This window comes from Toxoplasma gondii, chromosome III (genome assembly GCF_000006565.2).
Source record: "Toxoplasma gondii ME49 chromosome III, whole genome shotgun sequence".
Classification (NCBI taxonomy): Eukaryota; Apicomplexa; class Conoidasida; order Eucoccidiorida; family Sarcocystidae; genus Toxoplasma; species Toxoplasma gondii.
Genome location: NC_031470.1, coordinates 1,480,469 through 1,508,224, shown reverse-complemented (window position 1 = coordinate 1,508,224; position 27,756 = coordinate 1,480,469). Strand labels below are relative to the sequence as shown.

The 27,756-nt window shown below is 51.3% G+C and overlaps 2 protein-coding genes across 2 annotated transcripts in view; one reads left to right on the top strand and one right to left on the bottom strand.

The window, feature by feature from the left end:
- TGME49_254180 (radial spoke protein 3 protein) overlaps positions 1-3,014 on the top strand; it is a gene marked incomplete at its 5' end in the record, with an annotated part of 5,528 nt that extends 2,514 nt beyond the window's left edge. Inside the window, 6 exons of the mRNA XM_002369431.2 lie at positions 381-542; positions 1,140-1,179; positions 1,699-1,759; positions 1,958-2,024; positions 2,294-2,443; positions 2,831-3,014. Coding sequence (XP_002369472.1) covers positions 381-542; positions 1,140-1,179; positions 1,699-1,759; positions 1,958-2,024; positions 2,294-2,443; positions 2,831-2,905 — 555 coding nt within the window. The 3' untranslated portion in view covers positions 2,906-3,014. The remainder of the gene's footprint in view (positions 1-380; positions 543-1,139; positions 1,180-1,698; positions 1,760-1,957; positions 2,025-2,293; positions 2,444-2,830) is intronic.
- On the bottom strand, positions 2,932-27,756 carry TGME49_254160 (hypothetical protein). The gene is made up of 21 exons (XM_018781042.1): positions 22,280-27,756; positions 20,784-21,931; positions 19,686-20,011; positions 18,297-18,949; positions 17,879-17,984; positions 17,347-17,392; positions 15,184-15,851; positions 14,113-14,992; positions 13,380-13,546; positions 12,975-13,120; positions 11,920-12,087; positions 11,545-11,685; positions 10,848-10,935; positions 10,391-10,466; positions 9,625-9,843; positions 8,256-8,840; positions 7,888-8,007; positions 6,730-7,395; positions 5,273-6,059; positions 4,008-4,581; positions 2,932-3,441 (listed from the first exon to the last, which is right to left on the bottom strand). The coding sequence occupies exons 1-20, from the start codon at positions 25,311-25,313 to the stop codon at positions 4,322-4,324; spliced, it is 10,284 nt and encodes a 3,427-aa protein (XP_018638149.1). The 5' UTR covers positions 25,314-27,756; the 3' UTR covers positions 2,932-3,441; positions 4,008-4,321.

Genomic DNA, 27,756 nt, shown 5'->3' with positions numbered 1-27,756 from the left:
GAGCAGCGTTCTTCCGTTTTCCTACAATGTAGTTGGCGGTTATATTACATACCCTACACCAGCATGCCAAAGTTGCAAAATGGTTTTGCAGGCAACTCTGAGGGATACATGAGACTGTTCGCCGGGTAGGCTGTGGCCCTGTCAGTTATGCGAACATTCTTCTTTCAGTCATCACTAAGGATTCGCCAAACGGTGCGTGTCCTTTTCTCCAGATCCACTGTCGTAAACACAGGGGTGTGAATTTGTGTCCATTCTTTCTGTGACGTCGTGCAAATTATTCGAATAAACATTGTTCCACGGCTCGTCTATCTTGCTTTCACCTGTGGAGGATCATTTGTTCCTTCGGAAGCTCTGTTCTGTGATGAACATCGTACAAACAGGAGCGACGCCTGGCACAGGCACAAGCCTGGCAAGAAATCAAACTTACAACTTATCGGAGGATGCTGGCGATGGACTTTGCTGCCGTTCAAAGGCGAGGGTGCTCGCAGATGGCCCTTCGTGAGCTGGCAGAGTCCGCGAACCTGTTCATGCATCCGAACGTTGTAAGCACACACGCCTATGGCTATCTGCCGTGTAACGGTGAAACTGCACTTCCTTAGTAACGTAACCTAGTATGCCTTCTTTCGCACCCTCCATCTTAACATAAGTCATAATCGTTCCTTATCTTTGTCCCCGTGTTTTGCGATAGAGTAAGAAGTCTGCTGCCAACAATATTGGGTCAACCAGTGTACTGTAAAACAGCATATTCCTGATACGTGTTAGCATTGTGTGTTTCGCTTTCCGTGACCAGGGTGCCGTCTCGGTTCTCTTCTGGCCGTCACTTATGCGTCAAGCTACTGACGAGGTACGGTGGCTTTCGTTTGAAGAGATGTAACGGTGTCGGCTGTAACGGAAACTATGAGGCTGCACATCTGCTAAAGACTTGACAGTGTGCATCACTTCTGACGTAGCACAGCGCGTTCAGCCTAGCAGCTTTCAACGGCACAACAGGTCCTGTCGTCCTGCGGAAAGATAAGTCTGAAATACGGAGTTTACCTAGTGTCAAAGTCTAGTGTCAGCTTTTATTTGCGTCATAAAACATGCCAGCGAGTCCCGTGGATGAATTTGATGCGATTTTGCCATCCTCTGCTCCGTTGCAGGTCGCCTTCATGAAGGACGGTGTCAGCACCATCGTGTCAGGTACAGATAGGACAACCTGAAGTAATGTGTAGTGGTGTATTAAAAGTTCATTCGTGGGATCTACCATTATCAAGGTCCCTGATGTGCCTTCTGCCCATGTGAATCGACTGCTCACAAGTCTCTGAAGACACCAGCATGCTCTTTTCTCTGTATCAACATAACGACGCTTCAACTGAAAAAACGAGCGTACGGAACCAAATACTGCAAATCACATAGCATTTGGTTGTCGCCACAGTCCGGTACCTCGCTGCTGGATTTAAGGTGGCATATTTAATTTCGTGAACAGACGCTGGCGTGGGTTCGCATGTTAGGTCAGCCTGATATCCACGAGTTTAGAGGCGGTTATATGCATCTTTAAAATGATATATTCGGCTAGGAAAGCCTTACTATATCTTTCAAATTAGAAAGGATTCTGCAGAACGCGTGCAACATCGCACGTGACGGCGTTCCCAACGTGTCGGCAGTCAAAGAGTGCAAGCGTGGGTTGCGAAATGTGTGGAGCGTTGTTTTATCAATCAGATTGTCTGCGCGCGCGGCTGCTTTCAAACCATGAAGAACAAGAGAAGATGGTTGAGGACGCGTAGGTCGCGTCGCGGGTGTGACGGGAGGAGACCAGCGCTTGGTCCCTTTTCCGTGTTCAAAAGAGGAGACAACTCCATGCTAGCATGACACTAATTGGAAGCTGCTTTCGTGGGACAGTGCTGATTTTCATGGAGCTCCCTAACAGACATATTGCTCTGGCAAAAGTATTTCTCTGATTCTTTTTTGTGGCTCGTAGGATGATGGAGAAGCACGGTCGACAACAACGACTTCGACTGGAGCAAATTCGCGTCAAGAATGAGATTGTTAGTAACCGATTGCGTTGGCGAAGGAATCCATTCCGGCCATTTAGCGGGAAAGAGATCGCCGTCGCAGACCTGCTGAGGCCTTATCGGCTCCAGCGTTTTCTGCATGCCTGACAATCACAACAGATATTCTCCCTAGTTGTGCCCACACGTATCTATGACCTTTATAGCGCCTCGTACCAGCGGCAGCGGTAAGGGCGGCATGACAACTGTCCGCACCATTGCTAGTAACCTGTGAAAAGATCTGGTTTGCTCTGCGCATCCTTCAGAGAGCTAGAATTAAGCGAGAAGGCGACGAAAGAGCGGAGATGGAAGCAGCCGATAGCCTTGAGGAAGTGCGAAAGTGGGAGGCAGCCGAGGCTGCCAGACTGGCACAGGAGGCGGAAGAGGATGCACGTCGGGCAGAAGAGGAGGCACTGGTGAGACGGTGTCAGTGGAGGACAATAACTCCGCGTGCTTCTGCTGTTGTTCCACACCGTCATCTCTCGTTTAGCGACTCGCACAGTAGAGCAGACTATCCTTTCTTGTTATCAACCAATAGGTCAGAGCAAGGAATATCCTATTCTGAAGTACGCGGGCACTTAGTAGATGCTTTCTGTGACAAAAAACTCACTACGCAGGACTGTGCACCTCTGATGCTTGTGGTATGCTATCAGGGGGAGTTTCGGTTGTTTTCGTTGTGCAGGGTATCCTCCTCCTCTGCACCGTTTGCTAAAACCGAGAAACTCCTGAATGTCAGGTGCAGAAACGAGACGGGGATTTAGGCAGCAACTTCAGTGGAATTGTCGCCTGTAATTTGCGTGCAGCTGGAAGCAGAGAGGAACGCAAACCGAGCTGCAGGCGACCTTGACGAGTACGAAAATGAAGATGAGGAGGAATAAAGTCTCTGGTGACAAACACGAAACGTCTCCAGCTGTTTCAGACCATGAGTTTTATAAACATCGCCTGTCACCCTACTCGACCTTTGTTCGCATCGCAGATCTTGAACGCTTTACGCGTGGTCTGCCCTATAAAGGTACAACCTTTAATCTCGCCACACTGTTCAGAGCCTCACATACTCGTGTTCATCTCAGGACAGGGGAGTTAGAAGACGGCTTTGTAACAGTAACGAACTCACAGCGCTGAAAGGCCTTAGATAGAGTCTTGCACAGTTCGGGCACACACGGCGAGGTGAACCATCGCCTCGATGCATCTTTTCGACAGCTTACGGTCCAGATATCGTCAAAAATCTCCACATTCGTCCGTTCCGGTCGTTTGCCTACTCGCACGCGTCCGATGCAATGAGCGTGGGAACTCAGTTTGCTTAACCGCCCCGGACGCTCCACGAGAAACCTCAACTAGAAACGCATTTGCTGTCCGTACTCAGCCCGGGTGGAACTGAGGGTAGTATGTGGCCATGGCGAAAAAAGCATGAATCCTGAGGGGACACATAGACACTCAGAGTGAATCCCGAGTTATTACAGATGTTGTAGAGGCTCCCGAGCACCTGCTGTCTTAGAAGAGACGCCGCCATTCTTCTGAGTGTTTGTCTGTGCTTGTTAAAAACGTTGGACAAAAATGCTCTGCGAGACGCGTTGCAGCACCTTTTGTTCGTCTTTGGCTGGGTTTATTAGGATTTCAACTCGTCATCTTGCACATGGTCATTCATTCGTTAAGGCATGAGGGAGCGCATGATGCTGAGAATTACCGTGCCAGCTTCTGTTAAAAATAGTTTTTAAACTAAATATACGCATCTGGAGCGGAAATCAGACGACAACACTTAGATCTGCACTGCGTGCTCCTGCGTTTTTCCCAATCTGAGGTTCGTTAGCCTGTGTCGGCCCGGTTTGCAGAGCCTGACAGTGTGGGAATGATGCCAGTAGATGGGAGAATACGAAAGCGAAAAGAAAACCAACTAATTGAAATAAGCACAGACGAGCATCCAAGGCGCATTAGATTGACACTTGACAGCACTGCAAGCTTTTGTCTTTTTGGCATACATACCTTTCACGAAGGGCCTTTGTTTCATGCGTCCGAATGTGATGAAGAACGGATTGTAGAGCCGTGGATGCCTCCCTCAGACTTGTTTCCTGAGCGGAGGCGCGGCAAGATGAAGGGTGCCCAAATGTAGCTGGGCCATAGGTCATAGTTGGGGAAATGCTCTCAGATTAGAAGCGATCTTTCGCCCCTTGCAACTTTTTTTCTATACGACTGCTGGCCTGAACACGGGAACTTTCGGAATCGAGGTCTTCTCGATTGCTGAGGTGACTATCTTCGTCAGGACACACACATTCAAGTCTTTTCTCCTGCGTATCGGCTCACCGGACACTCGTTCCTTTCTCGACAGCTGGATTTGCTAACATGTGTCTGTAGGTCCATAGGTATATAAAATACTGTGATATATATAAAATACTGTGATAGTGCGCGTGTAAGATATAAGACTGTCGGTAATGCTGAGCGCCGCATGATAAACGTAAGGGCGAAAGAGGATTTACCGAGAGAGAGAGGCCGTTGGCACTTGCGGCCACGTGCACGAGGGCGTCCTGCAGAGCGCCGGCAGACATGCGCCTCCCTGCGACTGCAGCCGCATATACAACAGGATAAATAAAAGTATCAAGACATATTTTCTCACAGCACCTTTTGCTTGGTGCTGTAATTTAGAAGATACATATTTATGTGTTCTTAACAAGAAACACAGCTGCACTTAGTTCGAAAAGCTACAAGCATAACAACTTTTCCACCAATTTGTGTCAAGCGATGACAGAAATTTGCAGTGTTCTTCGCAGTACGCACGCGACGGCCCTCTCGAAGACGTTGTGATGCAGAAGTGACTGGAATGCAAGGTACAAATATTATATATATATATATATATATATATGTACACATACATTAATGCATATTTCTCCTCGTTTTTTTTCATTCCTCCACATATGGCCGTTTACGAATACCCATAGCCAGAGACCTCTGACAAACATTTGTACACAGACGAAACGATGAATATTGGCACACTGTGGAAAGCCACATACGGACTGCGTTTGCATGGATAAAGAAGACGTTGAATTATGTATATAGGACCACATGTGCACACGAAGTAACCCTTGCAGATCCGCATTAGGTGCTTATACACCGTCTCCGCTAGTTTTAGAACAATCTGGACGACTGCAGGAAACCAGAGCTTTTCGTTAGTCGAGTTGGTCTTATCGTGTTGTGCCGCCCTTTGATGCTGCATTTCGTATCTGCTCCTTTCTTCCAGTCTCCGGCGCACATACCCTGTCTAAATATCTTCAGCATTTCCCGCTGGGGTAGAAGATTAAAGCAGGAAGAGAAGCGACACCAGTTCTTTTCCAGAATCGAGTCTGTAACTGGATCTCGGAATTGACAAAATATCAACTTCAGACCTGCTGCGTGCTCGCGAAAAGTCTTTTGGATTTCGTGCGAATGCAGAATCGCTTCCTCTCTTGCTTTCTGTCTCTCTCGCTTTTCCTTGATCTCTCTTGGTCGTCCCCGGCGAAGGCGGTCCACCAGGCCTTCGAGAGAGCACGGCACACCGGAGGACTGCCGCTGACTCCCCTGCGAGGAAATTTGTGAACCCCTCGTTTCCCCACTTCTTGCATTTGACATATCTTTCGTCTCTCTTCCCGCACAGTCTCCACACGTCTCGTTTTCTTCTTCCTTCACTTTGCCCTGTTCGTGTTCTCGGAGCTTTTCATGTTCGTGCCTCCTTCCTTGTGATTCCTTTTGGTCTGGGGGGTTGCTCGATTTGCACGGCCCTCTTGCTTTTTGTTCCATAGGCACTCCCTCATGAACACACACGGAGGAAACGACAGCTGGATCCGAAGGGGAGGATGCGGCCCAGCAGTTGTTTCGACTACCTTGGTCATTCGAGGAAGCCGCAGAAAACGTGCACGAACAGAGCTTGATATTATGGCTGCCACTACCTCGCTCTTGAATACAGAATGCCGAAGAATTGGAGGAAGGGCAAGCCTTCTTCTGAGGAGATGTCACCGAGACCTGGCGCAGGCCAATAGGAGCTTGAGTCCCGCAGGCTAAGGCCGTCTGAAAGCAAGAAGGATCAGCCCCAAAGTCACAAGCAGGAAAATGGTGCCATGCAGAGAGTGAACACACTCCGGCAGGGGGAAATACGGAGACGAGCAAAGTGGGGAAAGAATGACAGGTATGAAGCGGGGACAAGCCGGGTCTGAAATCTGGTGACTGACCCACACGAATATGGATTTCTATAGGAAGGAAAGAATACGGCAAGGGAAGAGACGGATTCAGTCACCAGAGGAAATGGAGACGTCACCGGCCAGAAGACAAGACTCGTCAATACAGAAACAAAACCTTCTGAAGCGAACACAGGCGACAAGGAGGCATAGACAGCGACACGTAGAACACGAGGCGTCTCGGCATTGCTTGCTTCCTCGCTTCACCAGCTTTTTCTCGACTCCAAAAAGTACTAAATGTGACGTCTGAAGCGCTTGAAGAGCGCCCTCAGCCTAGTTACACACGTACTTGAGCGTGCGATACTATCCCTCTTCACCTTCGCTGCGTTGACCTCTTTGTATGCATGCAAACAGTAACTGCTTACCAGGACATCTTTCAAGACACAGAGACCTCATAAGAAAGTAGATCGCGCCCCTGATTCCCGCTCTTTCCGTCGTATCAGCACTCGCCTTGTGCCTCATTTCTCGCTGCTAACCAAGTCTGGCGACCTCGCGTTTCTCACCTGCGCTTTGTCTTCTTGGCTAGCTCTCCTTGCTTCTCCTTCTCCATCCGATTTTGATCCTGGAGCTGGAATGAGCGGATGAGAGACGAGAGGGCAGGACATAGAAGGTGGAACACGAGAGAAAGAAGAAGTGCATGATGCGGAAGACGAGGAAGAGGAAAAAGCCCAGTCAGCGGGACGAGAAGAAGAGCTGGAAGGAGTGTGGGGGCTGGCACTGCATGAGGGAGACAAAACGCCACACAGAAGCGACGAAAAAGTTGAATCGGCGGGTGGTGACAAAGGTGCGCTCAAGGGCAGGCACGAGGCGACTTTGCTTGTGCCGGATGTCTCTCCTTCATTTCGACTTGCCCCCACCACGAGCGCTCGCTTCGCGTCCCCATCAGCCTGGCGACCGAACCCGTCCTCCTCGCCTTTCCCTCGGTTATCTGCCGATCGGGAACGAAATGGCGGCCGCGGGAGAGAGCGGTCTAATCTTTCAGGCTTCTCCTTGACCAGTTCCGGTGGGTGTCGTTGGGAAGAGCTGGGCAAAGAAGAGACTGTCGCGCGAGGAAATGCAGCAAAGGAGGACGAGCGAAGGCATCGATTCAGTTCGTTCTGTCTCCGTCGGCGACGGGCATTGTCTGCTTCTCGTCCGCGTATTGCCTCGTCAAGTGCCCTCTGAGACGCCTAAAACGTCGAACGAGTGAATGGAAGAGAAGAAATGCCAGGTCAAGCGTTCGCACATTCGCTTCGATGAATCTCGGAAGTGGCATGACCTGTTCAACTGCATCCCCAATAATGTAAACGTCAGGCGGAGACATGTCTGCCCAGAAAACGCTGCAGCAAACGCTGGGGTCTCCACTGAATCGTCAATGTTTAACCCAGCCGGCTGGCGCCTGGCTACGAAGAAGCACGCGGTGCAGCGGGATCAAACATGTGAGTTTCACCGAGGTTCCGGATACTGACGGAGAAGGAGGCTCCAAAGGAGTCAGACACAAAGGGACAGATTCTAAGCATTTCTCTTTCCTCAGTAGTGAAGCTCAACAAAGTAACAGTCGCTCTCTCATATACTTGAATCCAATGGATGTCGTTTTGGGCACTCAAGTCCAAAACAAAGTCTGAAGCCTTTGAAGACAAATAAATGAATCTAATATCAGAACCACACGATGCATTTCTCACCGCAGCTGCCTCCTCTGCCTTTCTCCGCCGGAACGCCTCGATGGCGCCTTGCTGGAGTCGCACTTCCTTCACTCGGTGTTGCCAACGCACATGCGCCTTTCGCCGTTTTTCCTGCTCTCTCTGAGCCAGCAAACGCGAGCGCCAGAGAAATAAAAAAAAGCGGAGACGTCCAGACAGCGAGTCCAAACACGACACGAGACGCCAGCGGAACCACAAAGGAGAAGGCGCAGAGGGCAGGCGACAGGATGTCTGAAAGCACGGCGGCAAGCACTGAGAAGGCGACAAGGATTTTTGAAAAGAGGAAAAACGGCACTGAAAAGGAGACGAAATGATCTAAACAGAGAAAGAGTGGCAGATAGGCGTCTCACCAGGAGCATGGCTGCACGCTTTCTCAAAGCTTCGTTCTTCAATAAGCCGGAATGAAGCAACGCCGTGGTCGGCATTTCTTCATTTCTCTTGCTTTCCATCGTATTCGCCCGCGTGCTCATACCACTTGACGTTTGTTGGCCACACTCCCGCGAGTCTCCATGAATCTTTGAATTAGACTGAGGACGCGATAGAGACGGGGTAGGCGCTGGGCCTCCAGAGGAAGGTTGCGGCGAATAGGAAGACGCATGGATGTCACAAGATAACGACATAGACGAGAAATAATCTGATGAAGCCTGGCGAGGAGACCGCGACGAGAAAGAAGGCGAAGCTGGACCAGTCTGGGCGTTGTCAGACACCAAAGCGATGTGTGCCTTTGACGAATCAGTAGAAACAGAATGTCTCGTTCTTTGTGAGCCTGCCATCCTGCTCTTCGGTGCCGGAGAGAATTCTCGATCACATTCTGCGGGGCGATTTAGTGCTTTGTGCTCGTTCTCAAGAATATCCATGTCCGCCACGCTCTCACACCTCAGCTGCTTCATCCCTTCGTTCTCTTGTGCCTCGCCTTCTTCAACATGCCCCTGTCGCTGGAGACAAAGCAAACGCGAAAACAAATGATGTATTCCGACACAACCTTGATTCCACAGACACAATCTCCTCCAACCTCGTGTATATGAACCTGCTCGTCCACACCCCCATATCTATATCTATATCTATCTATCTATCAAACTATATATATATATATATATATGTAATTATATGCATGTATATATATATATATATATGCATAGGTAGAGGGACAGTACATATCTAGTGGCTTTGCGACGGCTGCGATTCGCAATTGCACGAGGAAAAACGCGGCCGTGCGCAAGCATTTTTCCGCGCTTCGTCACTTTGATGAGCAAGGCTAGTTCTTTTCTCCAGCTCCTCGGCTGACTCTTCTGCTATATGGGGACTCTCGAGCTCTGGATGCCACACACTGACAGAGGAAGCATTGCATTCCAGGTAAAAGGACGGCAGAGACGGGTCAAAAACTCCAGGCTCCGACTCGCGTTCGCTTCCGGACAGTGCCTAGTGCTCGAAATTGTTCGTTTTGAAAAACGGTGAGTTTTATCTGTGTAGCATCTGTCACGATTCGGACTGACGTCGCTCTGTCGCTCTGCTTCTCTGTCGTACCGCAGATCCCCGCCCTTTAACGCGTTTCGTTTCCCTCTCGACTTTCAACGGTCTACGTTCCTTATCTTTCTTTCTTGCCTGCCTCTTGTCCACTAGGTCTTCTTTCTCCACTAAAGATCTCGCGTACCCCGTGGCGCATCCTCCTAGGTGTCCTGCCCGTACCTTCTCACTTCGCATCACGCCGTTGTCTCTTACTTTGAATCTGGCCCCTGATTCGGCGGCAGGAGCCTCGCCTGAGACTCCGCCAGGCTCCTCATTTCCTGCTGCCAGCATCACCTCTAGGGCGGCCTCTTCTGATGCACGCACACTTCGAAAGAAGGACCTGTCTGTCTGTTTCTCCGCCTGGTCTTCGCCCAGTCCGCGTCCGACAGGCTCCAGACAAGGCGAAGACTGCGACCGCTTCAGTCGCCTTCTCTGCAGGACATCAGAAGCACAGGAACCAACACACAGTTCTCTTCATCCTTTTACTGTCGGAGCAAACGAGAATGAGACCAGCCACAGTCCTCCCTCTGAAAGGTTGCCACTCGCGAAGAGAGACCCGCGTGATGTTCCAAAGAACAGAAAGAAAGAACGAGCGAAATACACAGCCACCTGGAAACACTTAAAACTCTTCTGAGAACCTTCGGAAGGTAGCTGCGTTTACTGTCGACTTGAAATTAACCATATATTTATGTACATATATATATATATTCAGTCGCGTGTCTGCACACACATCCCTCTGCATTTATTTTTGTATATATAAATATATGTATATATTTGTATGTATGTATGTATGTATCGCGTTGTTCTCTTCCAGCATGATCGCTGCCGGTCGTGCCATAATTCCTAGGACCGGAAAAGGCGGGAAAAGGGAGACTTGCTGGGGTTGAAAGTGGCACCAGAATCTGACTGTGGATAAGCTGGCCCGAGGCGGCGGAACTCAGCTGAGTTAAACAAAGAAACGACAGTACGCCAAACTCACGGAAAGATGGAAGAGGTCTTGTCTTAGTCTCTCATCGTCTCTTTGTCTCCTTAAATTCGCGTGGAGCCCAGGGCGCCTGCGGGTACCAAGAAAAGCATCATTCAGCCACCACCCTTCTGCCAGACATATGTAGAAATATACTTATGTATGCTTATATATATGCAATGGTTTCACTTGTAGATGTCCACATAAGTAGACCGAGATAGAGAGATGGTGTTAACGCAATAGAAATAGAGAGACACAGAGATAGATAAGCATAGAGGTGGAGGAGTAAAGGTAGACAGATAGATGGAGAGATACAGATGGATACATAGGTTTTGTTGCCACATAGAGAGAGAGAGACAGATAGACAGATAGACAACAATAAATACATTCGAACAAAGGTGGGATGAGCCGATACATTCGCGTATGGTAAAGTTGTACCTGAATTTTTTACCATACGATTGTGGTGTCGTACCAGCAATTTCCGATGGATTCTTCGGGTCGCGTGGCTCCCGTGTCTTGGCTGTTTGTGCCTGGCGGTTGAGAGGAAGCGCGGCAGCTTCCTGAGCCGACAACGCAGGAGAGACAGGAGACAGGCAGACGATGTGGCTGTTCAGACAATGGCATTTGGAGGAGGTGCTCAACTCTCAGAGGTTAGAAGTGGAAGCCCACGGTCCGTTACCTAGTGACGTTCCGTGCATGCGTTTGTTCACACGTTGAGAGATACGCGAAGCTCGTCCCTGCTGCATGCGTGCGACGATGCATATATACATATGTTTTTATACTTGTAAAAACGTATTTCCAGGCTGTTTCTGTCCCTGTATAATCCCATTCACATGGGCATGATGGAGAACAGGTGCCGTGCGTTTGAGCAGCCCTTGAAACTCCGCTGAGTGTCCTCAGAAGGTAATTGCGTTGAATAGTATCTAATTATATATATATATACATAGCTAATTATATATATACATATATATATACATAGCTAATTATATATATATATATATATCTAAACACGTATTAAGTTGTGTGTCTGCACCGGCACGTGTCTCTCTCCATGCATCATTTTAGATGTATAAATATGAATGTGTTTGTGTGTGAGGAGACTATCAAAGCCAAGAGTGGTAGATGGCATTTTCGGTGGGAGGAAGGTATTGAATCGCGTCGTGACCAACCTGGAGGGCGGGCAGAAACCATGGCGTTCTGCAGTTCTGCGTTGAGCGAGGAAAGGCGACGTTGAAGCAGATCCTTCTCAAGAAGCTTCAGGTCTCCCAGCAGGGAGTCTCGAACGCCCCAAGTCGACGCGTGCGGCAACGCTGAAGACGACAAGAGTGTAGAGCCAGAGGAACCAAAAGTGAAACGCAAAGCAGAGACAGTGATGTCAAGAAAAGACGAAATGCCATGACAGCGAAACGATAAGGGTGCCCTGAGGAAACGGTAATGCACTGGAGAGACAGATGTGCTTTCCAAAGGCACAGAAGGCACGATTGGTCCCTTGAGGATACTGCGATGCGGAGCAGAAGCATATGCGGTCGTAAAGAAACGCTCACTTTCGCTGTCGCCCAGTAGACGGAGGAAGAAACGAAGAAGAGTCTTGCTTCGATGGTGTTGGAGCAGAGGCAGGACTCTCTCTTCTCCCAGGCAACATCCAGAAGCCCTCCGCGAGAACGAAGAGGAAGAGGAAGGACACTGTAAACCAGCCTTCGGCGCAGAACACGCTGCAACGGTGGAACGAGCAATAACGAAAATGGTGGAGCTTCGGGTGGGCCTTCACAACCGAAGAAAAGGAATGGGTAAACAACTGCGTGTCTTTCTTCAGGAAGCATTCTTTCCTGTTTTCATGAAGTAAGCTACTCGCGAGGTACGCGGGTTGCACCAAAACAAATACAGCCCAGGAAAAACGGTGGAACGCGTCAAGATACACATTGAAGTACGCGAATGGTACACAGCTAAACCCAGACACGCACGTACATATATATATATATATGCATATTATATATATATATATATATACGCATATATATGTACACAACTTAGGAGCGCCGCGATGGGACTGCGGAGCATGCTGGCTCTGCCAAAGCAGAGCCGTCGAGACCCCACACACCACAGGTACACCCAGGCGCCGCCGCTCTGAGAAACAGCTGTCCCGCGACAGAGAGGTTGGCACACAGCCTGCAGTCCCTGTGTTCGCAAGGAGTGGGTTAAAAACTTTCAAAGTTGGTGAGAATATGTGTATGCTCTAGCCTTCGCGTGAGCCAGCGAAAACCGCCAGCAGTTTCTTGCGTCGCCGCAACGGCAAAAAGACAGTTTGACGCTACAGGAATACAGGCGTACGCTCTCGGTTAGCCCCCCACGCAGGAAAGTTCGGACCCCTCACGGTCTGATGGATGTTGAGCTCGAGCAGAAGACGCAAGGCGATTCATCATGCACCAGCATCGGAGGAGGACAGAAAGAAAGGTGCCTGCTTCTGGAGCAACAGTTCGGCTCACACTCGCATCTGAGCAGTGGGTTCTCTGGCGGCGGACGCGCATGGCAATGGGACTGCAGGACGAAGAAAAAGAGAAAGAAAACTGAGAGCGCGGGTCCTCTGGAAAAACAGACGTACCTCGCTGTCCTGTCAGCAAGGCCAGCTGAGAAATCACAAGACCCAGTTCGTCCTGAGAGATCTCAGTCGGACCGGGGGGAAGCGGAAGCGCGTCTTGCCCACCCGCGCCTCTGCCACATACGCCGCTTCTTGTGGCGTCGCCGCTTCTGACAAGACAAAGGCAGCAGGCGAAAGCAGATTACAGTGTTTGCCTGACAGGCGAAGTAGACATGTCATTCGCGTCAGTATTCACAGCTTGTGTCTCCATATACACCTCTCTATGGATACTCATTTTGCTGTACGTGGGGACAGAGATATCCGTGCTACACTGTATACGCCCCTTTTCACGCATGTCGTCTCGCGTTTATCGAATATGCATGGCGATTCGCGTTTAAGAGCACTTGCGTCCTGGGTTTCTCTTCTCACCTTGGATCGTCCATTTGGCACTTCTGTCGCTGTTTGAGCAGGCGACAAGACGCGAACAAAACCTCTCTGTTCTCCGAATCTGCTGAGAGTTGAAAGAGCGGCAGAAGGCGAGGCAGCGTCGATGTTGAAATTACGTCCTTCGGCTGCCTCTTCGGTCTCTCTCCTCCCTGACAAAAAGACACCGAGAGGCTGAAAAGGCTCTTGACTCGAACCGGGATACCAGGGTCTGTGCCTGGAGCTTCCTTATATGCGTCTGGACAGAGCTGCGGATCTTTCTATCACTTCCAGTGGCGCCATTGACAATCGCATGTCTACATCGTTCGTCGAAGCAGTGTGGGCAGATACGTGATGTTGGGTTTGCGCTTCTGCACCAGTCGCTCTAAAGCGGTGATGTCGTTCCCTGTTGAGATGATAAGCATTGTAGAACTCAATACGTGGAGGAAGACCAAGACACACATGATAGAGCGGTCTCGAGTGTCTCGAAGTTTTTGCACCGCAAAGGGACAAGAACAGGGCCGACGTCCAAGACTCAAAGAATGACTGTTCGTGGAGAAAACTTCTTTTTAAGATGAAAGAGTGATGCATTCCTTGTTGGGGGTGCACTCGCTTCCGCTTGTTTCTGCTACCTCGTACGACCCTTCTCGCCGGGCGCTCCCCGTGAGTTTCTTCCCAGGGACTTTTCTCCTCTCTGATTTTTTCTCAACTCTGCCACTCTTCAAAGGACTCTCGCTACCTGGAGACTAGCCAGAACCCAAGCTACAGTTCGACGAAATGACGTGAGGACAAGGCAGCACTCCTCTTCCGCCGCGGCATCTCCTGGGCTTGCTGTCTCCTCCTCCCGCTTCTCTTCTGCTTGTCTCCCTCGCCCCTCTCGTCCGCTTTCGTGTCTGCCCGTCACTCTGGATTCTTCGCAGAAAGAAGAGGAAAGGCGTGCCAAGAAATCCGGAGAGAGTGGGCGTCGGTCTGAATGTTCAAGGAGGTGAAACGAAGTCAGCTCCTTGCGGGTATTCCTCTCGTGTTCCTCCGGTGAAGCATTTTCTCTCGATTCTTCGTTGCCTTTGCTGTCTCCTTCGCCACGTTGGCAGGCGTCTCGTAAACAGAACGCAGTCTCCCTTTCTTGAAGTGACATGTCACTTGTCTCCTTCTCTCCGACGCCTCTCTCTCCTCTTCCATCTGCATCCCATAGAGGCCGCCTGGCTTCCACGTCTGCTAATGCCTCCCTCACAGGCACTAAACAGACCGGCGAGGTCCGACCTCCTGCTGCTTCGACTTCGAACGCACTCTCGCGAGGGACCGCGGCAACACAGCAAGGCGAGGCAGGAGACTGAGGAGACACACGAGGGGAAGAGGAAGAAGAAATCGAAGAAGGGTGTGGAGGGGCAGAACGTACGGCAGGCTGCCTCTTGTTCTCTCTACGAGAGGTGACCTCTGTCGTCATGTTGGCGTCCTTCTCTGTCGAGTGTCTCCTCCTCGCTTCTCCAAGATGTTCTCCTTCAAATGACACACTCGGCCTCAGATCGCGGTCCGGCTGCTGGAACGCCGCCAGCTTCGCGCTCGGGCCTTCCTTCTGCTTTTCCTCTGCTTCCTCATCGTTCGCTTCCAGCGTCGGGAATCTGTGAGAAACGCAGACGAAGTTCTACTTGATGGCGACAAGGCGCGTCTGAAGAGTCGCATGTATGTGTCTTGCAGACGTCGAGCGCCCTTTAAACATCTCGCGTGCCGACTGTCTCCCGCGGTGTTGAGGCGTTTCCGGACCAGCCACTCTGGAATCCCCAGTGTTTGTGGGGGGCCTGTTCGCACTTACCTGCTTTCCTCTCGCCCCTGTGGGAGCGTGCCAAGATGCGTCTCACAGAGGATTCTTATGTTCTGCAGGACTTCCTTCTTTTTCAGCTGTGCTGCTTGGTCGCCTTCCCTGTCACACGCGCGCCGCTGGTCAGCCTCCTCGCCGTCTCCGTGGCTCCTCGCCAGGCGTCGCTGTTCTCGGCTTCGTCGCTCTTCTTCCTCGACGCGTCCCAACAAGAATTTGGCGGCACCGCCGAAGGCTCCGGCCTCCATCGGAGGATACGCTTGCTGTGGCGTCTGTAGCCTCTCCAGCTGCTTCGCGCTCGACAGCTGACTCCGAGTTCGTTGTCTCTGCATCTCAGCTTGCAGGGTGGTTTCTTCTTGATCGAGGAAGGACGGCAGCCAGGTCGACAGCCAGCAGCTCTCTCTCAGAGACGGAGAAAAGCAGAAAGCCAAAAAAAGAACCGAAAGGATTCCGTGCTGCGTCGATGGAAAAATAGGGCCGTTTGTGTCGCCCAGGTCGTTCTTCTTGTTCCCTTGCTCTCCTACAGCTTCACTCCCCAGGGGCCGCAGACTGGAGTCCAGATCACACAACGGCGCGTATGGCGAAGAAGAGCAAACTGGGTCAGTAGCATGAGTTCCGGCAGAGAAGCGAGATGCGAAAGAACAGCGAATATTGCGGATGTAGACCTGGTGAAAGAATAAGGATGTGCAAAGGGCATGCGCGAAAGCACACAAGCGATGAGAGCCACAGGAGTAACGACTACGAGGAGAGAGGACAGGAAGGGTTCGTTTGAGGTCTCACGGTTGCACAACATGACGGGAGTGATGAACGACCTTTGTGTCTGTGTCATAGAAACACACAATTTAAGATCTGCCGCATTCTTCTCGGAATCCGTTGTGGCGTCTCAGGGGTCCCCTGCAGCATTGGCTCTGCTCATCTTGAATGTAGTGCTCTGGTTCAAAGTCTTTCCTCTGCTTTCTCTCTATCTCACTTGGTCTTCAATATCTGGCGTCTCTTCCCCTTTCTCTTTATTCTCTCTCCGTCGACCGTCGACCGATCCACTTTTATCTACCAATCCATCTACATCTGCCTAGGTTTATTCTATCTATATCTATCTGTATCCATCCATCTACATCTATCTTTCCATCTCTACCTATCTATATTTATCTAAATATATCTACCTATCAACGTCTTTCTTTATACCGATATCTGTGTATATTTTCATATATATCTTTATCTATTTCGAACTACTTTCTTTGTGTTCCTCTCTATATCTCTATCTCTGTCTATCTATATGTCTCCGTATTTATCTCTATTTCCATCGACCTGTATCTGTCAATTCATAGCTTTCTACGCCTCTCTGTCTGTATCAATCAGCCACTCTACCTCTATTTAACGATCCGTCCAAGCATAAATGTGTCTGGTTGTAGATACGGATTTTGGATCTATCGACTTCACATGTCATGTACATCGCCCATTCTCCTTGCGGCCTCCGCATGTGTGGGTGTCCCTCGAATTTCTGTGTGACCGACATATTCTGGAGGAGCTTTTGTCTGGTCGGGCTCTTCGCGAGCTTGTCATGGCATCGGGAACACAAACCTTCTGTCCAGGCCATGAACTGCAATTGTCATATAATAAGCAGAGTGGTCTGTAGGCGCAACCTTCCCGCCTAAACGGTGAGTTCTTCAACCAGCAAGAAATGGTAGAGGTAATATGCTTGGTGAGGCTGAGCGTGGACGATCGAGTGAAAGAATGTGCTCACATTTTCTCGCGGATGAGTGTGACTCTGCTATGCAAATATGAGGTCTTCCATCAACGGTCTCTCTCCTACCTTGTTTCTCTTTCTTTCGACGTACGTTGGTGTCAACATGCGTTTCTCTCGTTCTTTTGGTGGACGCATTTTTACGCGTTTTTTCATCTCGATTTCTGGACTGGGTTCCACGCTCACATCCCCCACCTCAGTTCGTCTCTCTGATTTTCACTTTCGATGTTCCTCGCCGTGTTTTCCTTGCTCTGCCATGTCGGGTATTCCCTCCGGCTATACACCCCCATTCAGTTTCGACTCTTTTCGCTGACCACTGACACCCGGCACCTGCACTCTGTTCACGTTGCTTGCGCTGCGCGGCTTCCTGTCTCTCTTCTTTGCCTCTCTCCACCGCCCGAGGGAAATGTTCTACGTACCTCTGCCAGGACGTCGACGATCTGCTGAGCCGCTCCTCGGTCGGTCCTGCCATCAGAGGCGACAAACGAACGCTTCAGACACCATGGAAAGGCGATGCAGTCCGACAGGAAACGCGAGCGTGGGGCGAGGACAAACGCACGCATACCTCACCCTTCGTTTTCCTACACGTTGTCGAGTTCTGGAACATGGAGGTTCATGCTTCAAAGTTGGTATATATACATATATATAGGATGGCTGAAAAGAGGGAGGCAAATAGATTCGTATAAATATACACTGACGTTTGAAATAAAGAGAGAGAGAGAAGTACTTCACCGCAAGAAAAATAGAAATATTTCAGTGTATACATAGAGAGATCCATGCAGTAGGGCTGGAGACAAAAGCAGTATAAAGGATGATTGTAGCTGATAGACACAGCGATGCTTATACCTGAGAGAATACGTAACATCCGCTCCACCTAAACCGCGAAGAACAGAGAGTCACAACTTCAGGATTTGTTTTTCCCGGTTCTGTAGTATCTCTCGGCACTATTACCTCGGATGCAGAAGAAAAGCAGCAAGGAGGTCGAGATGGAGAGGACGGAGTGATGCAGGCCTCAGGGCAAGCAGTGCAGGAAGTGCATGCGCCAGGACGGCGGGCGCTGCAGCCGAGAAATCAAAACAACTCATTCAAGGCGAAGATAAAGCGTTTGAAGCAGAACAAGGCAGTGTCTCGCCTTGGACGAGAAACAAACGGATCAGTGAAGCATGGCACAGTCCACAAAGGTCGCGTTTCTCCACGGATTGTGACACAGAGAACGCGACTCGTGTTCGCTTACCTGTTTAAACAGGACATCGCAGCTGAAGTCGCATCGACTGTCGCAACTGAAGATGGAACGCCTGCAACTCGACTAGGTGGCGCAACTCGTGAAGCAGAGAAAACTCGGATCGCTTTCAGGCGCCATCTCACTTACTGTCAATGCGTGGAACTCTTCGATCTTCTTCTAAGAGGTGGAGAAAAATGTGCGCGGGCTCTGGCTGCCAGGCGTTCTGTTTCGGCGTCTGGAGATCAAGCCGGCTCCTCCATTTTCCACTGTATGCTCGGTCTGCTCTTTCAGTGACCTCTTCTTCCTCACTCTCTCTCTCCTTTACTCCGTGTCTGCTCACTTCCGACTGCTCCGCCGACCCCTCCCAGCTGACGACCTTTGTCTCCCATAGCAGCGGCAGCAACGCAAGTGGTGAGAAGGCTGTTTCGATGCCTGCTCGACAAGTACAAGATTTCTCGATTTTGCCTTCTTCCTTTCCGCTGTTGGCTGCTCCCCTTGCTTCGCGTTGCGCGTTCTGCACCTCTCGACGCAAGGCGAGAGGCCCTCTCGCGTTCCTCGCCGCCTCGTTTACTTTGGTTCCCTCTGTAGGTTCCCCTCCAGCCTTCGCCTCCTTTTCTCCCAGGTCCCGCGCGTCTCCGTCTTTCGTGTCGACACTCAGCAGAGAGTGAAGAGGAGAGAATCCGACGGCGGCAGGCGGAGACACAAGGGGAGACGAACCGCAGCGCGAAGAATGGCTTGACCAGCAAGACACCAGAAGCGTCGCAGTGTGCCACGATGCGGCCTGGCGAACGGTCGCCCTTCTGCGAAGACAGGGGGACAGAGACAGCGCGAGGGGGAAGCAGGTGCACCGCAAGAGTAGGAAAAAGAGAGATCCGATTTCAAGAATTGAGAGAAACGAAGAGGACCGCGAAGGAAAGGCAGCGGACAGAAGTTATAGACACGAGCGAAAAGAAGCCGAAGCGACGGAGCGGCCATGAAAAGCCGGGGGAGGGCCAACGCGAGAGTCTGACAGGGCGAGAAACGCTGGGGAAAGAGCGGACGCTCTCGAGGTGACAAGGCCTGGGCAGAACTGAAACGAATACATAGGATAGAGACATGGTCCAAAAGCTACTTGCGACAGAAATGACACGTCAAAGCCTTACTAATGTCTCCCCCTCCAAATACCCTTAAAGATAAACAGATGCAGACCTGCATCGATATTCCAAGTACACACATACAATGGCGAACCTCATGATGTAGTGTGTAGAAAGCGGGTGTCGCAGCCGAGACGTTTAATCGATTTGTCTGATTTCTTGTAATAAACTGGGCCGGTTCCTTGGATACACACACCCATAGATCCACATCCATAGATCCATCGATCGCTAGATACATAGCCACGTAAAGAGGTGTAGGTAGGAAGAAACATAGACGGAGATGTACATCCAGGTATAGATTTAGATAGCTATTTCGTTGTCGAATCAACCAGAAGCTTTGACACGTTCTAACGCTCCAGTCGAAGCCCTAGGCCCCGCAAGACGCGTATCGACGCGTACTTACGGGTGTCTGAGGAGATTCGAAAGGTGATTGAGCGTTTGGACGAGAGTATTCTTTTCCTTTCGTCTCCTCTTTTCCGAGGACGCAGGCTGAGCGTGAGTTTCGATGTCTCGCGTCTCTGCTGCAGCAGCGTTTTCACCTGCAGTTTGTGGGCTCACGAGGAAGGGTCCTAAGTGGCGGAGGGTATTGACGAGGAGAGCCAGATGAAGAAGAAGTGGACTTTTGGATAAAGCAAAGGCAGCTGTCCCTGGAGAGATCTCTTCTTCGCTCTTCCCTGTATCCACGGAGGCCTCTCGTGCAGCGGCAGGTGCAAGAGATAGGACAGAAATCTGAAGAGGCCGACGCGGAAAGGGAGAGAACGACACTTCCAGTGGGAGTCTCAGACGCACGCTTCGACAGAGCGAAAAATCGAGCGGGATGAACAACGTGAACAACATGACAGTAGGGCAACAGTGAAGGGTAGAAAAGTGACGAGCTGTGCGAAATGGCGCCCACAGTGCTGGTGGCAGGGTGAACAACGCGGAAGCAGAGATGCGGTCGCCCTGTGCTGGATTAGTCCCGTACACCCGCACGAGCTCTGTAAGGCGCCAAAAGAAGGTAATAAAGAAAAGAAGTCCAGCAACGCAGACAGACGAAGTCGGCAAATGCGAGGACGACAGATCGACACAACAGGAGAGAAGCAACGCACGGTTCTTCCAGAGAAGACAAACAGACACCTGGCTCGGCTCTCGACAAGCGTCCATTCGAGGTCGGAGATCAGCAGAGGCAACACAGAGAAACGAAATCACCAACGCTGCATGCGAACGCAGAGAGACTCGAGGAACGAGAGAGATTCCCAGTGGTCAGCGTCACCTACAGTGAGAAACGCATGCGTAAATGTCGAAAGTCTGCTCCTTTTTCGTTCGGCACAATTTTTCCTATCTTGTGAGCGGAACACGAGATCCCCGTACAAACATGTCACTCTGTCGCACCTCTGTAAAGCAATAGAAGTCTTTCTCTGTCGCGAGCTCGGGCACCATACAGGAGGGGAGAAAAGGAAAGGCGATCCCCGCGGGAGGACAAGCGAGAAATCGAAGAGAAGAACGCTGGTTTGCTTCTCACCTCACTGCAACAGAACTGTAACAAATACTCGGTCGCAGCAGTCCACGTCTCAATCCACGCTTCGTCTAGGTTTGCCGTTTCGTATCCTGTGTGAGTGTGTCGCATTGCTTCTTCGTGACGGTATGTCTTCTTCACCCCGCTATTATTTCGAACTGGGTCCTCTCTGGTTGTTCTCTCTTTCTCCTCGTTTCTCCCCTCTTTCTCTTCGCTTTCGTCTGTTTCTAGTTCGCCTCGCTCCTCTCTCTGATGAAGCACGGTTTCCAGCGGCCCTCGCTTGTCAAATCCCCCATCAGTCCGTCGGTGCTCTGCCTTCTTTCTCTTAGTCTTCTCTGCACCCTGCAGGAGACTCCTCAGTCCTTCTCCCCAGAGAGGCACAAGTCTGAGGGCGACGAGAGCGAACGCTTCTTCGTCTGCGTTGAGAGCTGAAGGGATCACTTCCCTGAGAAAGCGACGGGGGTCTTCTTTTCCGAGAAAGGCGAGCAGTTGCGCCACCAGGTCTCCGAGAGAAGCAAGGCTTTCCTCTGCCTTCGCCGACCGCACTGTTGTTCTGTACGAAACACTCGTGGATTCCTCAGTGTGCTCAATCCGTGAGGATTGCCAGAAGAAGGCAGGAAGTCTTCGAGAGAATCGGGGAGAGGCCATCCAAGGTGCAGACGAAGTTGAGCCAGAGTACGGCGGAGACACACAGCAGACCGCAGACGTCGAGAGATACGAACGGCCAGGAGAGCTCCGAGAAGAGCTGAAAGAAGGCGCGGAAGGCAGTCGGGCAGAGGGCGAAACGGCGTAAGCTGTCGGGAGAGCGAGGCTGGGCGCCGAAGAGAGAATCGCATGCAGAAGTCTTGCAAGCTCAGTAATAAGAGGAGGTGAACAGGCGGACGAGGCGGCAGAGGCAGAGGACGAACGAACAAGACGAGGAAGAAAGCCCCCAAGGTCTCTGTAGAAATGGTCGAGTTGCAGAAGGAAACTTGAAAGGACACGAAGGTAGAGAAGAAGGTGAGAAGAAATAGACGAAGAAACGCAAACAGGGGATGCCAAGGCTGAAGCGCGCAAACCGCAGCGATCTGAAGACGAAGTGGAGGACGAGGAAAAAGCGGTAATACTGTCGTTCGTGTTAGGCGGGAGGAAGGGAGACCCGCAAAAGAAGGCACCTGAGATGCGAATGCACGACAGCGTCAACGACACCACTCTCTGAAAAAGATTGGTAAGAACGCGGATGAACGTGAAGCTGTACCTTGCAACTCTGCGGTCCCGTCACAACGGGCAGATCTACGCCTGCCTCCTTCCTTCGAGTTGAAAACAAATATCGATTCCCACACTCCATCTACACAGACACCGACACAACCAAACGTACATATATATATATATATATATATATGTATATGTATATGTATATGTATATATATATGCATATACATGTATACGAATAAATATGTGTGTTAGTGTTGGCTGTTTTTGGTTGCTTTTCTTGTCTCGCAGGTGAACTCGTATGCTGTTACCTTCTCTGAAGATGTCGAGGACGATGGGGAGCTTTTTCCAGTCCTTTGCCATCGCTTTAACGAGGTCGTCGAGAAGCTTTCCCGTGAGAATGCGGGGGGTCTCTTCAGACGCATGCATACTTTGGCTCCGTGCCTGGTTTCCACAGGGTCCATCTCTTGTTTTTCCTGGGTCTCGGAGTTCGTCGGTGTCTTCCGTTTTTCGCCTTCTTTGCCCTGCGTCTGCTCTTTCTTGCCCTGCGTCGCCTTGCCCGCGACGACGTCTGTGGCGCCCTCGTTCTTCGCCTGCGTTCCGCTCTGCAGCCAGGAACTCTTCCGCCCACAGACGCATACCGACTCGAAAGCGCGTTTCGTCTTCGGCGAAAATAGTTTGAAGCCTTCTGAACATTCCTGCCTTCTTCTTTACGGCCTCTACAGCCTCCCTCCAGGTGACTCCGAATGCTCTCTCTGTCGCAAGAACGAAGGCCTCTTCGCAGGTCTGCGCCCTTCGTCGGTCTACGGTCAAGTTCCCTCTTTTCGTACGGACTGGCGCGTCGCGGAACTCTGACGCAGCGAGGGAAGACGATGATTGCCGGGAGTGAAACGGGGGCGCAGAAGGCCAAGCTGAAAACGTACGCGGAGCAGAAGTTCTCAGAGATGGAGAGGACACTGCGCCTCTTCCTCCTCCTCCACGTTTGTGACGTCTCTTCTCCTTCGCCTTCCCGCATGCGTCTCGCCTCGCCTCTTCTGTTGAGGCGGACGACGAAGCAGCGCCAATCGCGGCGCACTCGATGGCGACGCGGGAAGAAGAACTGTTTTCTTCCGTTTCGTCAACATCTTCGATCATTTCCTCGAAACCGCTGTGTGTCTCTGAAGGGCACTGAGACGAAGGAGGCGACGAAGGAGGCGACGAAGAAGCGGAAAAAGGTAACGGAGACCGACAATTTCCCTGGTACTGTAAAGACACGCAAGCGGCCTTCATGGAGACCTGAACAGTGGAGGGACGCTCTGTGGAGGTTGCGCGAGTAGCTCGACTTGGCCGACAAGGTGTAGGAAGACGAAAGCGCAGTCGCCGAGGCTTGACACAACGGCCAAGTGCCACCGAAGAAACGCGATAGTGGGGAGAACGACAGAGATCGGAAAAGGTCGTACCCCAAGATGGACAGTTCTGTAGTTCCTCCGGGAAATAAACCGAGGGACGTTTGAGGAGAGGGTTTGACACTGAAACACGATGTGATGTTAATGAAGAGCTAGGACTCGAGTCTCCAGCTGGTGAGAGGCCTGATAGTTGTTCTTTCGCGGTACACGGAAGTGGTTCTCTCACGATTTGTTGGTCATTTTGAACACCAGATATACTTTCAGCTCCACTGTTTTGTGAGCGGATTTGTCTACGCAATGAACGGCGTTCAGTTTGGCGCATTTCAGAGTCCCAGTCTGTATCACGTTCGCCGTCCTCTCTTTGCCCTTGCAACGCTCTGGCTCTTGTTCTATGCTCTATTTCACAGTTGAAGGGTCTTCGCTCTCTCTCTATTTCGTCTATGCCTCTGCTCCTTGAGCTCGCATCTTCTTCTCCTATCGGTTCCGTCTCATCCTCTCCTTCTGTTCTCCTCCTGGGCCAAGAGCATGTGAGAGGTCCTAAGTCGGCGTCAGGCTCGCTAGGCCCTCGAGGAAGCGATCTTCTGGACCAGGCTGAAGCCGGGATGACTGTGGAGCGTGGCGAATGCTGTGGAATGACAGACGGAGGTGGCGACGAAAAGAAAGGCAAAGGCTCCTGGACTGAATGCTCTGCTCTGCCTCGCATTTCGCAGTCAACACCGTCATGCAGCTCAGGCGGAGAGTCTGCTTCTCTGCGGACGTGGAAAGGGGAGGAACGAGGCAGCGCCCGAGTTGAAGAACAAGGCGAAGGGGCCTCGGAATGAAATGCAGGTTGCGTCGGACAATCCGAAGAAGTGCGAGAGACTTGTCGGTTACCTCCACAGTCTGGGAGAGACGATGAAGCCGCGGTCTGAGGCCAGAGAGGCGTCACTGAACCGGTGGCATTGATAGAGGGAAAAAACGAGGCAAAAGAGGAGCGAGACGAAGGCTCTAGAGGCGACGAAGAGGACGAAGAGTCGAGTGAACAGAACGACGCGTCTCTTCCAGGAGACCGTAAGCGACGCTGGTGTGCGTCATCTTGCAGTTTCCTCTCATCCAGAAGAAACGCAGAAACTGAAGAAGAAGAGACAGGAGGCAGTGAGGAAGGAGATGCCGCCGCGTCACGCGCTTTCGCCGTTGGCTTCCTTGGCGCGTTTTCTTGACTCCTGTGGAAAATCGCGTCCTCCACTTGCTGGTCGGTGGCTGACCCAGAGAGTGGCGCGCGCGAGTGAGCTGAGGAACTGAGAGGCGGAGCCGGGCAGACGACAGACCAAGGCTCCCGCTTCTTCGGTAGGAACGGGAGAGGCGCCACTGCGGATTCTTCCCGGGAAGAGCAGCCGCCCACAGGGTCGCCAGCCGCGACAGTGGATCTGGAAGAAGAGTGAGAGGTTGCCTGTCTCTCTCTGCGCACCGCAGACGGCGAGTGAGGAGGCGGAGGAGAGGACAGCATAGGCGACCCGTGGTGAGACGAAGACGACCCCACACACCGCCGAGGCAACGGCGCCATGTTCTCCACTTTAGAGGAACGAGGCGACTGCGCAGTGTGTGAGTGAGGTGCGATGCTTCGCTGCACGACGGTCGGGGACAAGGGCAGCCCAGCCGTAGATCTGTTGGTATCGCTCAAGGGGGAAGTAAGCATGCGACAGGGCACAGAAGAGGGAGACAAGCTAAAAGACGAAGACGTAGCAGCAGAACTCGGGGCAGAACCAGCCGCAGACCTGGTCGCGACTGGCGCCTGATGGTGAGTTACGTACAACGACGCTGCGGGAGAGTGGGTGCGCTTATCCTCAGTATATGGGAGAAGAGTGGAGGAGGCGTTGGGAACCGAGGATGGAGGAACTGGCTGCGACGTGGAAGGCGCGGCAGAAGAATTAGAGGAATCGGTCGGAAACGAGGCGGGGATCCTTTCTCGACGAATATGCATAGAACGTTGCTGGTGCTGGCAAGGACGCCGCTCTCCACTGTTTCCTCCATGTGCGGTCGAAAAGACCGTTTCTCGCGAGTTCGTCTTTCCCAGTGCATTCGTGTTGGTTTCTGTGTCTCCGGCAGCTGGACAGTCCTCGCCTCTCCGGTTTACCTGACCCCGTGGTGGCACAAACCGCTCGATTGTTTGATTCCCCCTCCGTAGAGCAACCGATGAGGCGGAAACGTCGGAGGCAACAGAGGACGCCGGCGGAGTATCTTCGCCTTCTGCAGGTGCAGCCGCAATGACGTTGTGATGACCAGACGAGAGTTCCCCTTCTATGTGAAAATACTGCCCATCTGACAGACTTAGGTGACCAGTTTGTCCTCGGTTCGGGAGTCGGTCTTTTTGGCGTTTTGAAATTTCCTTCGCTTCAGCCTCACGAGAAGTCAAAATGGAGGAAGACCGTGTTCCCGTCGAAGCTCGTTCGCGCTGTGCGGCGAGTCTAACTCACCGGCCGACAAGTGAGCACAGAAAACGGATATTTTTCGTTCTTTGCACGTTTAGGGATTGGGAGACAAAGAGATCAGTGGCTTTTCCGGTCTCGTGGTAAGAGAACCCTAAACGTGTGAATGGAGATATCGTTATTGTTGGATAACGTTTACCATTTTCGATAGGTGTGAATGCAGCATCAGACACTACTCTACAACAGTGTGAACACAGCCGATAATTCAGTCCCCAACGGTGTCCTTTTTCGCGTCACAGATTCCTTTCGATCCAACCGGAGGTTCACCAAACGATGTGACCGAACCGCATCATCTTTTCCTTCAGGGATCGCATGAGACAATCACGCAACCCATCGCCATTCATCGAACATGCAGATCTTCGTGTTGATCTCTACAGTGCAATTGGCTTTTGGTTCATTGAACAGATACATTCAAAACTGTCATTTCTGTGCCACAGTTCCCTGTTCAAGTACAACGACTTGCACAGGCAGCATCGTTTTGCTATCGTCGTGTGCCGGCTCTCCCATTTCAGCCCCCAGTCTCGGACACAACATGTTGCCTAGTGTTCGTTTTATTTAACTCAGCTTTGCAGAATTTCTTTTCCGTATCCACCGAGGTCCTACCGACCAAACTGCTCGGTATGAACGGAAACCATGGTACAGGTGGATAGATGTGTGATGAATGCAGTTCGTGCCGTCGTTCGCACTGGATGTTGGATCTCTTTAAATGGAGCGGGCAAACTAACCTTGCGTAGTAGCCTTGACGCGCAGGATGCGTTTCTCTAGAAACCTGTTTCCTGGTGTTCGACATGCTCCTTCTTTCTGCAGAAAGCTCGCGATTGACTTTCGAAAGCCATCGTCTGTGTTTCTGGTAAATTTCTGTCAGAAGGCTCTCCAGGAGCGAGCGGTCACCCAGGGCAACCGCTTCTGCGTCGTCTTCCCCCAATTCCACGCCTAGCTGCCTCAAAGGCGTAATAAGGGAACGCCAGTTAGCCTCACAAGCCGCATGAGTTTGAGAACACGAAAGCGTAGTTATATCGATGCGACTAGGAAGGCGGTGTCTCGCAAAGAGTGCGTTAAGCGTTTGAGCGACTGGGATACCATTCTCAAAGTTGGCAGTTGTTCTCGGGCTCAAAACGGCGTTAACTCCTTGCACAGTACGTGTCGGCATCTGAGGCTTTACCACGCCAAGATCCAGATAGAATTGAAAAATGTAGAGTGGCAACGAAACCGTCATCTTGCAAGGAACTCAGCTAAGCTTCCTTACCAATCGCCCATCGTTTGAGAGGAATCAAGTATATGTGTCTGATATTCATAGCGGTCGTTGACGTTCCAGTGATTACTTTTTTCCTAGCATGTACGCAACGTTGCAGAATGCTTTCAACAAGTTAGGAACTCCGTCGGTTCTGCCGGAACGAAGCTTTCAGCAGATCAGGCGGCAGGGGGGGACGAGTGGCATTCCATTTTGGTAAGAGGTCGGGTGGGAAACTTTGCCAGAGGTGGCGATTCGGGTCCGGAGCTCTTCGTTGTTGTCTGGGGCTTCGACGATGCCTCCACTTCATCGAACGCAAAATCAGTGAGGTCGTATCATGCGGTTGCACATAAGAACAGCAGTTTCTCATGTGGCCGTTGGAACAGAGAACGACGTTACGCCGGGCTCTTTCAGGCGGTAGGTAATCTACGAACAAGGGCATCCCTTGTGCCTGAGAGCTGAGAGGGGACTTGGACAGATTGTTTTTGATTGATACGAGAGAGAGAAATGTTTCCGTGCATGCGGATGGTCATCAATGTAAATGAAGACAAGCGTGGTACGGGGCCCCAGTGGGGCAACAGCTCTGCTGCGCATTCGATGCGAGACACAAAATGATATTCGTGACAAGAGGAAATCAGACATCTGAGCTTCCACCGGTTGTGATTGAAAAACAAGCATTCCCCTATTTTCGTACTGTTGCGGGAAAT

Excerpts from the sequence above, each read along its gene's own strand:
- TGME49_254160 (XM_018781042.1), bottom strand. The coding sequence starts at position 25,313 with ATGCATATTCGTCGAGAAAGGATCCCCGCCTCGTTTCCGACCGATTCC. Across the intron at positions 20,012-20,783 it reads TACAGTTCTGTTGCAGTGAG|ATTTCTGTCCTATCTCTTGC; the intron begins GTGAGAAGCAAA and ends CGGCCTCTTCAG. Across the intron at positions 11,686-11,919 it reads TCTACTGGGCGACAGCGAAA|CGTTGCCGCACGCGTCGACT; the intron begins GTGAGCGTTTCT and ends TGTCGTCTTCAG.